Source organism: Choloepus didactylus, chromosome 20 (genome assembly GCF_015220235.1).
Source record: "Choloepus didactylus isolate mChoDid1 chromosome 20, mChoDid1.pri, whole genome shotgun sequence".
Taxonomy (NCBI): Eukaryota; Metazoa; Chordata; class Mammalia; order Pilosa; family Megalonychidae; genus Choloepus; species Choloepus didactylus.
The window spans coordinates 28,180,534-28,197,560 of NC_051326.1; the positions used below are offsets into that span (position 1 = coordinate 28,180,534).

Consider the following 17,027-nt stretch of genomic DNA (forward strand, 5'->3'; position numbering starts at 1 on the left):
TTCTCACCTCTGGCTTGTAGGCTTTCCGGAATCTTGAAGGTCCATCAAGGCTGAAGGCCTGACCTGGCACGCAACTCACCACAGCTGGCAGCCCATTCTCACAGGTGACATTTTTCGTGGGGTTCAGTGACACCCGGGTGCCCAGCTTGCAGCTGGAGATGTGGGCCTCTGTGCCTGTGCAGTCCATGGAGAATGGCCAGTACTTTGGCTTCTTCCGGGAGGCAAACATTCTGCAGAGGGCGGGAAAGACCCGGTGACCAGAGCATTGGGACACCCATCCCTCAGTCTTCCCACAAATCTGCTCTAGGCCAGCCACCATGCTGGGTCCTGGGGTACGGACGTGTTCCCTGGCATCCTGAGCTCAGCCCTGCTTCAGAGATGGGTCTCCATCACGGTCCGTTCTACAAGCACCTAGTCTATGCTGGGCCCTGCAGGGCAGGGAAGGATTTGAGACAAGCCTCAAATGATAGGTAGCATTTGGAAGGCAGGAGGGCTGGGGAGGACACCCTGTCCTCTCACTCTGTTCCAGCAATTTGGGGCCGGTGTGCTCATCCCTGCCTGGCAGAACCAGGCATATGCCAGACAGAGCACAAACAGTGCTTCTGCCCCCCACCCAGGGGTAAGCCCTCTCTGGGCAGGCTGACCCCTGGATGGGAGCAAAAGTGAGGTCTCTTCCTTGCTGGCCGTGGCAGGCCTGGAAGTGTGTGCTTTGTCTCAGAGTGATGAGATGTGAATGCAGAGGAAGGATAAATTCTACAGCCACCACCACCATCTTTCCTTAACCAACACTTGAGACTTGTAACAATTACAGTGTACCTGTGGGCACAATGACACAGAAGATTTGAAATAAGGACTATTCTGGAAAATTCAGGCTATACGCCCACCGTAGCTACAGCCCAGAGCAGAGAATTACACAAGAGAACTATTAATAACCCAGGAACCACTGCCCCTCCCACTTCCTGCCAGGCCTCCGCTCTTGGAAGTGTGACCTACAGCTTGCTCCCAGTTACGTCCCCACATCTGGGCTGGAGAACAGGCTCCGGGGATATCAGCTGGTGAAGGACTGGTCAATTCTCACCAGCATGCACTTGGCTCAGGAAAATCCTCTTGCTCCCAGCTTTCAGTGAATAGCCCCCCTCCTAGGAACAGACACATTGGGCTCTTGATACAGAGTGAAAAGTCCAGAGCAAACACAGAGCTGCCCAGAGATCACGCTCCTTCCTTCCAGAGGCAGCCCCGCTTCCCTCTTACATCAGCTCAGGGGAATGCGCTATGGCCGCCACAGGCCTCCACCAGGCAGCAGACCCTCCCCCTCCCAGCGGCTCCACTCAGGACAGGCCCCCGGAGCTGCAGATGCGATGGGGAGGACGCGTGGATAGGCTGCTCCGGGCACGGTGACCGGCAATGGGGGACAGCCTCTGGCCAAGCAGGAGCTGGCTTGTGAAAGGGGTGTCTACGCCCATGGCTGGGTATTAGGAAGAACACTGAGCTGGGCCTGTTTAAATCAAAATGAAAGTTCCAGCTAAGAGTGAAGCCAGATTTTGAGGAGCCCTGAAGCCTTAAGCTTCATTAGCTGTGAGGTACCCCCACGGCTGCCCAGCCCCGCACAGAGGTCAAGCTCGACAGCAAAGCCAGGGGCAGGGGAGGGAGCACCCTGAGTGAGGAGCCCCTGCCTCCACTGTGGGGTAAGTCTGAGGGTGCAGAGGCCCCTGGGGTGGATGCAGATAATCCACCTGGAATAACCCACTTGGAATCCCCAGACTGGAGGGGAGGAGAAGCAGTTGCCGGCGTGGGGGTAACTCTGAGGCCTCTGAGAAGTCACACAGAAGGAGCCAGCTCCAGAAGGGTGCTGGGGGGACCCCCAGGGTATTGGGGCCACAGACTCTGCCAGGTTAGCTTCAGAGGCTGCGAAGCCCTTTAGGGGCCTGGGTGGATACCAAATCCCCACCCCAGCTCGAGAATGACTTCTAAAACAACTTCCTTCCTCGAGTGGGCAGTGCACAGGGAGGCCACTGCTCATGCCACAGGGTGTGATGTCAGCCACAGCTTGACAGGCCGTAGGAAGGATGACAGGACGATGGGGAAAGATGGCACCAGAAACCAGGAGTAGAAGGCCACTGATCTGGGGACTGTGCAGGGAGCCCCCACTGTGGCTTCCAGAACTCCACTGTCCTCAACTTCCTGAGCACAGCCCACTGATGCCCCCTCCACAGGGCCGGCCCTGCCCACTGCTCAGACTTCACAGCAAGCCCCTGAGGTGGGGTGGGACGGGGGGCACGAGCTGTGTAAGGAGGCCCTGCCTCCAGCCAGGCTTAGAGCTGGAAGGTGTCTGAAGCGGGAGAAGGTCTGTGTCCCTGGCAGCAGACCTGGGCTTATCTCCAGGCTATGCCAGGAGTTGGCCGTGTCACCCCCCGACCCACTGGCCCCGAGGCCTCGGTTTCCTCCTAGGCAGACTGGTAGGCTTGGCCTGGGAGAGCTCCGAGGCCTCACCCAGCTCTAGGAGTCCTTATTCTCTGCTAACCATACCTTCAGCCTGCTGCCATCTCAGCCCCTAACTGCACAACCAAGGCACAAAAACTTTCCAGGCTGCCTTTCTCTTTTGGGGCACAGTTGGAAACACTGCTTCAGGGACTGTGCAGAGTGTCCACCCTCACTGTGGCTTCTGAGTCCCAGACACTGACGCAGAACGTCAGAGATCAGCTGAGAAGGTTTGGTTCCCTCCATCCTGCCCTGTCACTGTGAAGGACAACAGTCCCCAGCAAGGGGGTGGGAGGAGGGGCTGGTTTCAGGCAGCATCTGTTAAGCATCTTGCATCTCGGCAGAGAACCCCCATCCTTGGATGCCTTCCGGCCTTGGAAGCCTTTTCCTGCTCTGATTTGAGAAGGCAAAGCCAACAGACGCGGGGGTGTGGGGAACAGGGAGAGGGGCTTTCAAACCTGTCACATGAGAGCATTAAACGTGGCCCAGCTGCTGAAACTGGGTCTGAGACTCGCCTCCTCAAAAGCAGAAAAAGCACCCTGGAGAGGCTCCAGTTGGGGAAACAATTTTCAAATGCTGGTGGCTGACCTCCCCCTCCCAGGGAGCCCCCCTGGGTCCAGCCGCAGGCCGGGTTGGACCTGCACGAGCCCCGGGGCTCTGGTCAGGCCAACCCTGCAGGAAGCCTGTCAGGGGAGGGTGTCTGCTTCTCTGGGCTGCCAGCTGGAAGGACAAGCTGAAGCGCTGTCCCAAGGGAAAGAGTTAGCCAGCTGTGGGGAGGATGGGACCCCTTGTGCAAACAAGAAGGTCTGGTCCACGTCTGGGGGCAGCATGGGGGTGGGAACCACCACTGAGGCCATTCCCAGGGGTGTAGAGGAGACCATCCAGTTGGGAGGGATGTGATCAGAGCTCAGACGGGCTTAGCCTTAGCAGGCCAATAGCCAGGCAGGATAGGGCCCAGGGCCCGGGGGTTCGGTGGGGGTGCCACTTGCCCTGCACCCGCAGGGAAGTGGAGGGAGAGCTGGGGCTTGAACCCAGGACTCCTGACTTTGAAGCCACCTATCTTTCCACAGGCTTCCTCTGATTTGAAAGAAAAAGAAGGCAGTGTTGTGAATCTACTTCCTTTAGCCGGATTGCCTGTGTTTGAGTCCTAGATCTGCCACTTACATGTTGTATGACTTTTCCCTGACTTAGTTTCCTCCACTCTAAAAGAGACCCCAATTTCCTAGTGTGACTGTGAGAATTAAATAATTAATACCAGTGGCTAGTGCCCAATAAACATTAGTTAACAACAATACCTAATACGCGTTAGTTAACAACACATCACTAAGAGGAGAGGGGAAGACCCCACTCCCAATCGTGTGCACTCCCACTGCCGGCTTGTCACAGCACCCGAAATTCTTTCACTGGACACCCCTCTGGTCAAATTACTCTACATCCCCTTACTATCCACTTCTTTCCACCTGCCTGGGAGACAGAAATCTTGGCAATCACAACAAGGTTGTAAGATTTAATTGGAATCTGTTAAACCAAACTGAATTTATCAGTTTCTCAATTCCTAGAAGAGGCAGAAATTTCCCGATTTCTCAGAAAAACATTTTGCTGAGGGCAGGGAAACATTTCTTTTCAAGAAGCGAACAGCCTGCCCAGGCTTGGTGTTGCCTACCTGGTCACCCGTAGGCACCCTTTGAGAGGTTTTCTGAGCTGGTCACACTTTGCACTACACTTCTCCTGTAGCCTTTACCTCACTCTACTCCAACCAGTTGTTTAGAGTCTCTCTCCCCACAGGAGCGTGAGCTCCTCTAAGGAAAGGACTGTGCCTGCCACCCTTGCAGCACGGAGCCAGCCCACTCGGGCTCCTGCAGGTTTGCTGCACCAGCCAGCTCATCCCGCTACAACCAGCGGCAGAAAGGACTCACCTGTGCCCACGTTGCCCTGCAAGAGCAAGAGCCCAGGAAGCCCCCAGCTGCACACAGCCCGCTTACTTGTACACTTTGGTGTTGTATTTCTTCTCCCCAGGGAAACCAAACATGCCGCAGACCACGTGGGAGTTCTTGGCAGTCCAGTGCTCGTCACAGATCTGCTTCCAGGTCTTGCCCTCCTTCACCTCCACGTAGCCCTCTATCACCGGGGTGCGCTTGCGGTAGGCAGAGAGGATGGCTCGGATCCGGATGTCCTCCACCTGGATGTTCAGGTTCTGGGAAGAGGGAGGCGCGGAGGGATGGGGTCACTTGGCTGGTCTGGCCGTGGAGAGGCGCCACTGAGGTCCTCCGTCAGTGATGCCTCCTGCCTCTGCCCTCGGGCAGCTCAGAGCCACAGTGGTCAGTGCTGCCTCCTGGGACTTGACTGCTGTGGCTTTGAGTTGTGGGTAGTGAGGCTGCAGGGTCCCAAGGAGGGGAAGCGGGGTGTGACCTGCAGCAGAGGGTACTTGGAGGGCTCCAGGAGCCTCTCCCATATCCTACCAAAGAATGTGGAGGCTGGAGGGCTGCTCCTCTTATTCTCAAAATAAGAACACAGGAGATAAACACAGCTTTGTGAATTTTCATATTCTATATTAAAAACAATTCACCTTTTGCATTTTACTCCAAAGCATGTGCATAGGCACATGCAGGCGTGTGTGTGTGTGTGTGTGTGTGTGCATGTCCATGTGAGTGTAAGTGTGTGTGAGCATGTCTTCCCCACACAATCTTTCAGCACAGCGTCACTTTCAGGCAGGTGAGCCTCGGGACCTGAGACTGGAGATGCCACTGCGGTGGGATTGCCTCAGTTTGAAAATCCCAGGAGAAGCCCTAGAGAAGGTGTGGGTGGGGAACAGAGCTTGGGGAGAAAGCTGAGGGGGAGGAACCAGGGGCTCCTGCATTAAGTGTGCTGTGTGCAGGGGACCCACACCTGCCTGGGAGTGAGGAGCATCCTGGGGACCTGGAAGTAGGGTTGAGCAGAATCATTTGGCTGTGGCCAGGAAAGGAAGGGAGACCCTGGGAAACCCCTTCCTCCTGCTCCCACCCATCCTCCTGTGGCAGTGAATGAAGGAGAGGCCCGGGTAGCAGGTACCTGCGGAGAACGGGCCTGGAGGGAAGGAGTAATTGGCATGACCCTGACAGGAGGAAGTGGAAGAGACTGAGGGGGGCAGGGAGGCGGGAAGGGATCTTTTCCCTCCTCCTCAGACACTGAACACCCCCTAGGCCTCAGAGTCCCCAGGAACTGGCAGAAGAGGGGGGCCTGGAGATGCCAAGCTGGATGAGAGAAATGCAGAAACCCCCTGGAGGTACAGTGACACTTATGCTTTCCCAACGCATGCTGAGTGGGCCCCTAAATATGGTACTTGAACCTCCTTCCTGAACCTCTCCCTTCCAGCCCCTCTTCTTTCTGTCCCAGTCACTGCCTAGTTAGGCCATCCATCACCAGCTCTCGTGACGGTCCCTGAGCCCCTGCCTCCATCTCTCTCCCTTCATCCATCTTCCGCAGGACCAGCCTCCAAAGAGCTCCTTCTAAAACCTAAAAAATAAATCTAACATTGTCCCTTGACAATGGGTTTGTGGGCACTTGGCTAAATAATTTGGGCCTTACTATATAAACAAAGATATATATGGTCCATGAATCTTCATGTCGGATTCTACCAGCTCTACAGTCAGATACAACAAGTCACAACATCACAAAGCTGCCACAGTGCACTCACCAAGTGCCAAGCCCTGTGCTGCGTGTCCCATGTGCACTCTCTTACTTAATCCCCAAACCTAATGACAGGTGAGGTCCCTATTGTCAGCGCTAGTTTCCATGTGAGAAAACTGGTTGGCACCAGTTTCCTCCCCTGGACCACCCAGGGGAGTGCCTGGGATCGCACGTGAGAAACACTCTGAGGTCCACAGAGAGAAAGGTGGGCGCCAGGACAGGGCGGGAGAGGAGGGACCGGTCAGAGTGGGGCGGGCAGGGAGGCATCCGGGTGCCCCAAGCCCCTGTCCAGCCAGGATGCAAATGAACCCCGACGTTGAACAGATCCATTATTTGGGTGCCCAGGGATTCGTCTCCTGGCCGCTTGTCTCAGGGTGCAAAGCCAGACCTTGCTCTGCAAGTCCTACAAGGTCGTGGAAAGCATGTGGGCCCAGAGTGATGGTATTTGGCCCCGGTCCCTCTCCACGCAGAGTGGAAGCAAGGCCGCCAGGGGCAGGGTCACGTCTCCCAGCCTGGATCTTGGATTCTTTACAGCCCATTCAGGCCACAGGCCTCGTGCCATCAAGACACGTGGACGGGGTGGTGGTGGGGAGCCAAGAAAGGAAGGGCCTGGGGTGTAAACCGTGCCTGGGCGCCGGCCCCCTTGTGGTTCTGCCCACCTCGGGAGGCCGGCTGGGATTCCAGTGTGCCCCGCGTAATGCCGAGAAGGAAAGTTACTGCTGAGTAAACATCAGCTCTGCGGCTTCCCGGGGGCAGGAAGGCTGGGCCAGCTTTATTAAATCCACAGATCCTTTCCCTAACAACAGCCACCCGCCCCCACCCTGTGGGGCAACAGCGCAGCCGTGCTGGAGAGGAGACCAAGCCTCAGCACCCCCCTGCTAAAGCAGGAGGACAAAGGCCCTGGAGCATGACGACTACAGTGTCATCTAGTATCAAACACCAGTTAATTAATTACACATCAGGCTCTGCGCTAAGAACCTGACCTCATTCCATCCCCATGAGAACCTACCAGGTAGCTAATGTTATACCCATTTTACAGGTGGAACAAAATGAGAACACTCGGTGAGCTTTTCCCACTTGTCCAAGTTCACGGTTTATAAGCTAGGTAAACAAGGATGAAGCTGAGTTCTGGCTCCAAGCCACGCTCCAGGCGTGCAGGTGCTGGTGTCTGAGCCGTTCTCGCCCTCACAGCCCATGACCTCCATAACTTCCTGGCACTGGGATGGACCCACAGAGGGCAGGGCCTGGGCCTTGGCCTTCTGTGGGGTCCCTTCCAGGCCTGCCAGGGGCTGGGATCACTCGAAGTCCTCTCTGAGCCCCGCCTGGAGGAGCCAGGAGCTGTGAGTCAGAACAGGGAGCGCGGCAGCTACGTGAGGGAGAGCTGCGCTCCCAGCTGCTCTTGTGCTCAGGCCAAGGGCAGGGAGCAGGGAACTCCTCCGTGGCTCACAGTCAGCGCTCCTTGCTAGTTTATCAGCTTATATAGGCTGCTCGGAGAGCTCTTTGTAAGAAAACACACACATACACACATAACTTCCCACCTTACTTCACTGCTGTGGAATCCCTCCCATAACCACAAGCATTGGGACTTCTTTTTCCCAGAAGTTCACTCCCAAAAGAGAAGAGAAGGGCTGAAACATTAAAATATATTCATACATACAAGAAATATTCACGTATGTATTTTTAAGTGAATGGTTCTCTAGACTTGCTTGTTTTAAATTAAGCCCAATAGACCAGAAGCTCACAAAGCGCCTGGCACATTTTAAAATTCAAATTAAAGTAGAGAAGAAAGTAGATCAGTGGTTACCAGGGGCTAGGGGGAAAGGATGAGGAGTTGGCTTAATGGGTACAGAGTTTCTGTTTGGGGTGACGGAAAAATTTTGGTACTGGATGGTGGTGATGGTAGCACAGCATTGCGGATATAATTAATGCCATAGCATTGTACACTTAAAATGGCTAAAATCACAAATTTATCCTCTCTATATTTTTTAAAGTTGGTTAATTTTAACAATTTAAGTCTGAATGCTGTCTTTCTTGCCATGGACAAAATAGGGTCCTAGGCCTCCAAAAGCCTTCCTTCCCTCCAAGGAGTTCACGGAAACTTCGGAAACAGAAACGTGTCCTAGTCAGTCCTCGTCACGTGCACAGGGAGGGCCTGAGGCTACGGGGAAAACTGAGGCACAGCCAAGCATGGGACTTCCCCCAGTTCACCTGGCAGGTTAGTGGAAAGAGGCTGAGGAAGGAGCACGAGGGCTCAGACTCGCAGGTTTATGCCTGCACAACATTTAAAATTTGCAGCATCTGTGGATGACTTGCAGATTCCACAATGTGACAGTCTGGGGCTGTCGCCAATGAGGAAAAATCACCAATTTTGAAAGTCTGCCTGGATATTGCATCAGGGAAAGATACAGAGGGAGACAAATTAAGAAGCAAGCAAGACTGCAAGAATCCACATTACAATTTCATCTAAAATACCAGCACCAGGCAGAGAGCCTCCTGGGGAGGCACTTTTGCAAAAGCCCAACCTTAGCCCTCGTGAACTATCTCCTTCCCTCCATTCTAGAGGTTGTAGTTTAAAATCAGCCCAGGCCTTCCCACCTGAGAAGTCATACCCAGAGTGCTGCTGGGCTGGGAGGACCATGTGGGGGAAACATATCATTATGCCAACATCCCAGTTAGAACGCACAGGCTTGTAAGTTCTACACAACTTGCACTCACTGAGCATTGCCCCTCCCCCAGTTACTTACAGGCTCCTGCATCTTGCCCTCAAAGCCCTCAGCCTTCTTTGCTCCAGTTATTTGAAAAAATGGTCTTCCAAATACAGACCCATTTTTCCAACTGCCAGCTTGGCACCTTCCCCAGCTCCTCTAACAAAATACATCCAAGATGTTCTCAGTTTTTCCTCATTTCATCCAGTAAGGCTTCTACCCTTCCAGATTTGCAGACTAAAAATCTTGCATGCATTTTTTTTTTTTTTTTTTTTACCCTTTCTCTTTTTTACCCTTATAGCCAATTCTGCCTCAGCAGAACCTTCTCTGTCCTTCCATGACCTTTCCATTCCCACTTCTATTTTCTAGTCAGGTGTGCAATGAGAATGGTGATAGTAAATGAAAGGCATTATAATTCTGTCATTTCATTTAGGCCCCTCGCCTCATCTCTGATTTAATCACAGACCCAGTCCCCCCTCACATACTGCCAAAACTTTCATCCACTTTTGCCATTGTTTATTCAGGGGTCTTACTCAAAACTTTCCTGTGGCTCCCCAGTGCTTGCTGAATAAAGTTGACTCAGCCTCCTGGTCAGGAGCCTGTCTGATCTGATCCAGTCTGTCCCTCTAAGCTCATTTCCTCCTTTTCCTTTTTCTAGCAAGGGAGCTCCAACATCGAGCCACTCCCTGGAATTCTCTCTCTTCAATTCTCTCTAGCTATCAGAATCCTATGAACTTTCATGGTCAATTTCATTCATTCATTCACTGAAAAATATATGAGTGCTCCTATGCCCCCGGTACTATGCCAGGTCTGGAACATACAGGTGAACCAGGTAGGCAAGTCCCTTGTTCTTACTCCAGTGGGGAGAAGACAGCATCACCTCAACCAGGAAGATTCCTGCTCCCCTCCACCCCCAAACAACTCATCCATGAAGATTTGGTTTCTTCTTTACTCCTTTAGCATTTACTTTCTGAGTCACTCATTTCATCCATGACCTATACTGACTACTTTATTATTTCTCTTTCTACATGTTTTTACCACCTGGTTGGACTGTAGATGCAATGCCATCTTCATTTTTGTATTACCCACACTCCTAGTGCCAGACACACAGTGGGGCCTCAAATATTTTTTGCATGAACCAATGATAATTTTTAAAATTCCTACAACAGGAATTCAGCTTAGCTAGAAATGTTGGGCTCCCAAGACAAAATTTTAATAAAGACTCCCTTTATTCTTTGTTTAATGAAAATAAACAGCTAGCCAGTCCTTGCCTCTCTTCATAATATAAGCATGACTTGTGTGCTTATGGGTAGACAGGAGAGCATCTGCACCTGGTCCACACATTCACTTGTCTCCTGAGCTAATAAACAGTTATAGATCTGAATTAAAAGCTGATCTGATCCTCAGCACTCATTTTGACGGTTTAGCTAAGTGGGTCTTACCTGTAAAGAGTCTGAGTCATGTTGTATTGGGAGAGTCTGGCAGCAATGTAACTATCCCCTTTTGATTTAGCAAATCAGGATTTCATAGTTGAAGCAGATGCCTGTACATTTTTCTGGCCTGTGACTTCTGACTGAGTCAGAAGGATGAAAGGGAGAGAGAAGGAATTCCAATGACTGCCGTTCCTCCGTTCTAAGGGATGGAGACCGGTTGGGGTGGAGGGAGTTTTGAGGTAGGTGTAGGCATGGAGAGCTGAGGTCATGCTAAAGCCATGACAGGATAAAGCCGACAGCCAAATAAATCAAGAGCTTTGCAACACTGGTGGAAAACTGAATGCTCTCTGTTTCATTTTCCAGCCTGGGAGCACTTGGGTAGGTGACAGAGGCTTCTTTGGAGAACAAGCAAGCCCTGCTGTCTGCAGGAAGCTGGCGAGACACCTGCTCCAGCAACTGGGCCCTTGGACCCAGCCGTCTCCCAGGCCCTGGCAGGGGTGCTGAGGCCACAGAAGAGACGAGTCCTGGACCAGGCCTGCTCATCCACCACATCTCCCGTTCGTGTACCTGTACTTCTCCTTCATAACAATCACCACAACAGAAAGGGAGTACTTATTTGTGAAATTGTCTTTCTCCAGTATTAGGCAATAAAACTCTGAGAGGACAGGATTGTCTGCTTTGTCAATCCCTTTATCCTCAGAGCCAAGCGTTAAAAAATATTGAATGAATGAATGAATGAATGAATCACCTAGCTGTCTTAGCAACAGCCTCAAGGGGATGGAGTGGGGGAATTCCTTGGCATTGGCCACCTGGCATGGCTGGGATAACTCAAAAGAGCCACTCAGGCCCAATGCAGAGCCGGACCGGACACTGCCAGCCTGGGCTGGCCATGTCACAGGCCTGCAGAATGGATCCACTCCAAGACAGAGAGGCTTTCTCTGGCCTGGCTCGAACCCCCACTTCCTCCATACGGCATCCCACCCTCCTGTTCTCTCCCCATTAATCTCTTCCTTCTGCAGACTCCCACACAACTTACCATCCAACCCACACTGTTCCAGGTTTGATTACATACACTTCATTCTTTTATCTCATCCACAAAGTGATTATAATGCTACTTACTCATTTATTTAATTTCACAAGTAACTGTAACGTAATTTATTCTTTTCAAAGTTTTACGTACAACACTTGGGCCAGGAACCAGGTTCCTTGATTTGCCAGGATGTGCCCAATTTCAAATATTTCATTCTGTTATCTCCATAAATACCCTTTTGCTTTTCACACTCTGTGACCTGTTTTCGGTTAGGAAACTGGGTCACCTCACGGCTACCTCTCTTGGGTCCCTTGTGGTGGCTGGTGAGCCCTGAACACACACTGGCTCTAATAACTAGAACTGTTGAGTGTTAGGGCCAGACAGGATCTCATACACCCTCTTGTTCAAGCTCCCTGTGATCTAGGAAAGACAAAATCCATGAGAGCCACAGCTAATTGCCCAGCTTGGCAGTTAAGCGTTCCCGGGAATTCAGAGGCAGTGGGCTTTAGCCACAGCCCTTCACTCCCTTGCTAAAGGGTCCGGCGCAAGTTGCCCACTTGCTACCATTTCTCTTCCCGCCACAGAGGGAGGTCTACCAGCCGTCCTGTGGCCCTCTGGGGAAGGAGGTCTATATTCAGGCTTGGAGAGGCCACCACTTTCTAAACTTTGCAGAGATGAAAACAGACTCCCTTTTCTTCTCGAAACCACTGCAGCACAACCTGGTGCAAATATTCTCTGGTGGGGGATTAACCTCCAGCAGGGGAGTGCTCAGACCTTTCTGGAGTTAATTACTTCAGTGCAGGCGCCAGGGCTGCCCCCAGCTGTAGCCCCTTAGGAGGCCCCGGATGCTGACATAAAACTGCCACTCAGAGAGCAACCCTGAAGCCTCTGGCAGCTGACTGCAACTAATAAAAATCTTGAATCCTGGAATTTAAAAAATTCACAGCAGCTCTGACCTGAGGTTCACAGGACAAGAAAGGGCACTTTCAGTTTCCAGAGTCCTCTGAGAAGGGAGGAGGGTGAAGGGTACTAGATTTTTCCCTCTGATGGAAATGAATGACCTTCTCCAAGCTTGGTCCTCCTTGTCCCTCTGTCTGCTTCTCAAGACCTCGTGGGCTGCCTAGTGTCACAAAGAGGAAACTGACCCTCAGAGGTCACTCAGTGTGTAGGCAACTCCTAAATCTCACAGGCTTCAAATTTCCAATTAGTTCTGGTAACCTAACTGCTTTATGCAAAATAGCCTTAAAAAGTGGGTAGGTCCCGAATGCCTCTTTGTTGCTCAGATGTGGCCCTCTCTCTCTGGCTAAGCCAACTTGAAAGGTGAAATCACTGCCCTCCCCCCTACGTGGGATCAGACACCCAGGGGAGTGAATCTCCCTGGCAACGTGGAATATGACTCCTGGGGAGGAATGTAGACCCGGCATCGTGGGACGGAGAACATCTTCTTGACCAAAAGGGGGATGTGAAAGGAAAGGAAATAAGCTTCAGTGGCAGAGAGATTCCAAAACGAGCCGAGAGGTCACTCTGGTGGGCACTCTTATGCACACTTTAGACAACCCTTTTTAGGTTCTAAAGAATTGGGGTAGCTGGTGGTGGATACCTGAAACTATCAAACTACAACCCAGAACCCATGAATCTCGAAGACAGTTGTATAAAAATGTAGCTTATGAGGGGTGACAATGGGATTGGGAAAGCCATAAGGACCACACTCCACTTTGTCTAGTTTATGGATGGATGAGTAGAAAAATAGGGGAAGGAAACAAACAGACAAAGGTACCCAGTGTTCTTTTTTACTTCAAATGCTCTTTTTCACTCTAATTATTATTCTTGTTATTTTTGTGTGTGTGCTAATGAAGGTGTCAGGGATTGATTTGGGTGATGAATGTACCACTATGTAATGGTACTGTAAACAATTGAAAGTACGATTTGTTTTGTATGACTGCGTGGTATGTGAATATATCTCAATAAAATGATGATAAAAAAAAAAAAGTGGGTAGGAAAGTAGGTTGTGGTGGGGGTAGGGGGTGGGGTAGATGAAGAAAAGACTAGCACGTTCCCTGTTCTAACTACCCATGGACCCAGCCATGAGCATTTCTATGAGCACATTGCATAACAATGTGCAAAACTGTCCGTGTACAGAGGTTTGCTCAAAAAGGCATCTGGATTTGTAATCTCTCCTTATCTAATGCTTTTTCCAACTTGCTTACCCGCCACAGGCAGGATATTAAGAGCCTCTGAAATCCCGGAAGAGTTAGTTGGGGCTCTGTTTTCTGGTTTAAAAAAGATCTGTTCACTTGGAACCAATGGTATTTCACATTTTATTAGTCGTTCCTGCTTACCTCCGTTTAAAAAGTTCTTGAAGATAGACCTAAGATGCATTTTCCTTATAACCAGCCAAACTTCAGTTTTACAGGAGGATGTTTAGAGACCCAAAAAAAGTCAGCCACTCAGGGCATACAGCAGCAAGTTCCAGTTTCCAATGGGACTGGAGCCCAGGGGTCCCGCACCTCTACCTCTGGGGTTTAAAAGTTAGCATGCACGGCAAGATGTGACAGCATAGCCTGTGTCAGAAAAGGGGAGAACTCAGATCCTGCCTGCTTAATCTCCCGGATGAAACAAACCAAGGTTGGTGACTCAGTGCCAGTGCTAACTGATCGCAGCACTTAATAGTTTGTAGATTATTTTTTAGAAATCATCTGTTTTCCCTGCAGAATATTTAAAACTACCTTGTAAATGAGCGCATGCTGTGTCATTCTAATGGAGAAACCATTGCCACTCCAGAGCACAGACTGTCATCTTTGGAAGGAATTGAATCCAACCCACTCCTTTTAAAGAGAACGGATTTACCCAGTATTCTGGCTCCTGGTCTAATAGGTAGCTCAGGGTCACAAGCATGTGAAATCTCCCTTGGTGGAGTCATTCATGTGAAGAAGGTGCTCTTTCTGTCTTCCAAAAGTGAATTTATGAAGTGGCAAGGAGTCCCGAAGGATGCCCGGAGCAGACGTGGGAGTCCACTGAAACACAGCTAGCTCATCAAGTGAAAATTCCATCAGCCCCAGCACTTGGTGACTCATGTCCCTGGCATCCCAGAGGGGGTTGAACTAGGTCTAGACTGATGCACAGTTTTCTTCCACTCTCTGCTTGGGGAGCCTCAGTGCACTCTGGAGAAGGCACAAGGCAGTGAAGGTCTTGTCTAATGGTCCCTGACCTCCCCCAGCCCCCAGCATTACAGTTCGGGGCCCACCCTCATCACATGAATTAACCCAGTTCTTCACACCAAAGTCACAAGACACCGAGAAAGATGAACTTTTAGAAATGATCTGAGAGTGAACAGGCACATCACTCTTGACCATGCTTCACTCTTGACCACCTTTGAATTTATGGGCACAAATTCCTCCCCAAACTGGTGGAAGTCAGGGGGAGGGATCTAACTTTCACATTGTCAGGCGGCAGAGTGAGGGCACAGAGTCTGCACGTGCTTTTGAGGCTGTGGTCCGGGAGAGGCCACTGAAGAGACAGGGAGAGAGCCGAGCACCCACAGCATCCCTCCGAGTCCGCGTGCCCTCTCCGTGTGTGTGGGGCATGGGTGACACCGATTCAAACAATGGTGTCAGCTCCACTAGCCAGGGAATAGGTGCCCCCTGCATGGAGTGACGCTGAGCAACAACGGCCTGTAAAAGTTGACAGTTACCTAGTCCCGCTTCCTTCCCCATCTAAGAATCTGATTGCAATGCTCCTGGCAGGTCACCCAGTTTCTGCTGGAACTTTTCCAGAGACAAGGAGCTCTCCACTAACTAGGGGAGCCCAGTCCATCGCGGGTAAGCTCTAAGTGTTCCAGGGTTCTGAAATCTACTTTCCATTATCTTCCCATTGGTTTTAGTTCTGGGAGTTAAAATAAGACATAGTCTTCTCCACGATGGTGCTTCAAATATTTGAAAAGAACCGACATGCTCTCCTCCTCCAAAATCTCTTTTCTTAACAAAACATCTTAAGTTCCCCATATGATGTGGTTTCCAGACCTGTCTCCATCCTGGTGACCCCTCTTCTGGGTACCCTGGATAAGAGATGGCCCCAGAACTGAAACCTATACTCTGTTCTTTGTCCAAAAAGTGCAGAGTTTAGGGAAGTAATTCTTCTCAAAGTGCAGACATTTACATCCACTTTTTAATGGCCATATCATACTTTTGACTCATACTGAAATTTTAGTCATTCAACCCCGCCAAGGGATTTTTTTTATAATCACCGCTTTTCAGTCCCTCTCCCTGTCTTCCCTTTCGTGGCTGATTTTTTTTTCCTGAACCTTAATATAAGACTTTATATTCATCCCTAATATGTTATAGTTTGGGACTATTATTTCAACCAACTGAGGTTTTTCTGAATCTTCATTCCATAATTTCACATCCCAGGAATCTCCTCTAGTTTTGCATCTCTCATACATGTTATCAGCAGGCATTTTAATCTCCAGCCAAATTTCTGATGCATGGTGGGGAGGCAGGAGCAGAGCCCTAGAGCACACCATTAGAGACCGTTCACTGCATCTACACTAATCAATAAACACTTTTCCCTGGGTATCATTAGGCAGTATGCTCTGACTCCCCTAATGGCATGTCCACCAAACCTTCATCTCTTCCTCTTGTTCACAAAAATTTAATAGGAGACATTAAATTAGCCGAGAGGAATGATTCCATGACTTCAGCTAGTGACACAGGCTATTGCATGAGGTATTTTGGAGAAACTTCTCGGCGTCCCACAAATCCTCCCTGCAGGTGGCCTGGGCGGTGCCCTACCCAGAAGGCCAGCTCTGTTAGTAAGTGTGAGCTTTAGCCATAAAGCCCTGGATGGAAGAACCTTCTGGGAACTCACAAAGATTCCCCTCAGACACCCTGAGATCTAGTCCTTTTCATGATCTACTTTCAGCAGATACCAAAGGGAAGAGGTCACAGGGAACGGCTCATTAATTGAAAGCTCCCTCAGCGTCTGTGGCTGGACAGGAAAGCTCCAGCATGACTTGCAGTACCCAGTCTGATTTGCTCTGACAGCAAGAGGGAGGCCTTCTAAGAAAATGTGAAACATGAAAGGCTGAGGAAGTCATCCCATCCTTCAAGTCAGATGACTCCCCAGACCTCTCTGGATTACTGTAAACTCATTTATGTTCAGTGCTCCCTGCCTTGGAATGCTCTTCCAGCTTTTTCTATGGCTTGTCTTCTCAGGTTCTAAGGTCCTGGAGGACAAGGGCCATGTTTTCTTTTCCTAACACTCTAAACCACGATGCATGTGCAATAGGCACCCCGCAAATGTCCAAAATAAAGGCAGGGGCTCGCGCTTTCCTATTTTGGAATCTTGGCCTTCCAGAATAAAAGTGTTTTCTAACATATTTTTCCCCACTCATTTCTATGCTAATTCCACCCAATTATGGTTCTTTTTTGATGTGCCCTGTCTTATTTCCCCTTCAAATGCTAAGTATTGAAACTGGTACATAGAAGATACTCAACAAATATTTGTCTTATGCAGTGCCACTCACGGGGTCCTTTTTCCAGAGTCATTTTTTTTCTACTTTCAGATGACTCTTCTCATTTTCCCAACCTAAAATTTACCAACGTTTCCGCCCACCTTTCTTCTATTCAAGCCATCAATGACTTTCTTGTGCCAAGAAGCCTGATCTCTACTTGATATTCCAAGTGACCTATCCTGAGGTGCTAGGCTGAGCAGAGGCCC

The 17,027-nt window shown here is 50.4% G+C and overlaps 1 protein-coding gene across 1 annotated transcript in view; it reads right to left on the reverse strand.

Annotated features, from left to right (window-relative positions):
* LOXL2 (lysyl oxidase like 2) overlaps positions 1-17,027 on the reverse strand; it is a 93,858-nt gene that overhangs the window by 36,912 nt on the left and 39,919 nt on the right. Inside the window, exons 4-5 of the mRNA XM_037813045.1 lie at positions 4,461-4,672; positions 8-230 (exon numbers count right to left, since the gene is read on the reverse strand). Coding sequence (XP_037668973.1) covers positions 8-230; positions 4,461-4,672 — 435 coding nt within the window. The remainder of the gene's footprint in view (positions 1-7; positions 231-4,460; positions 4,673-17,027) is intronic.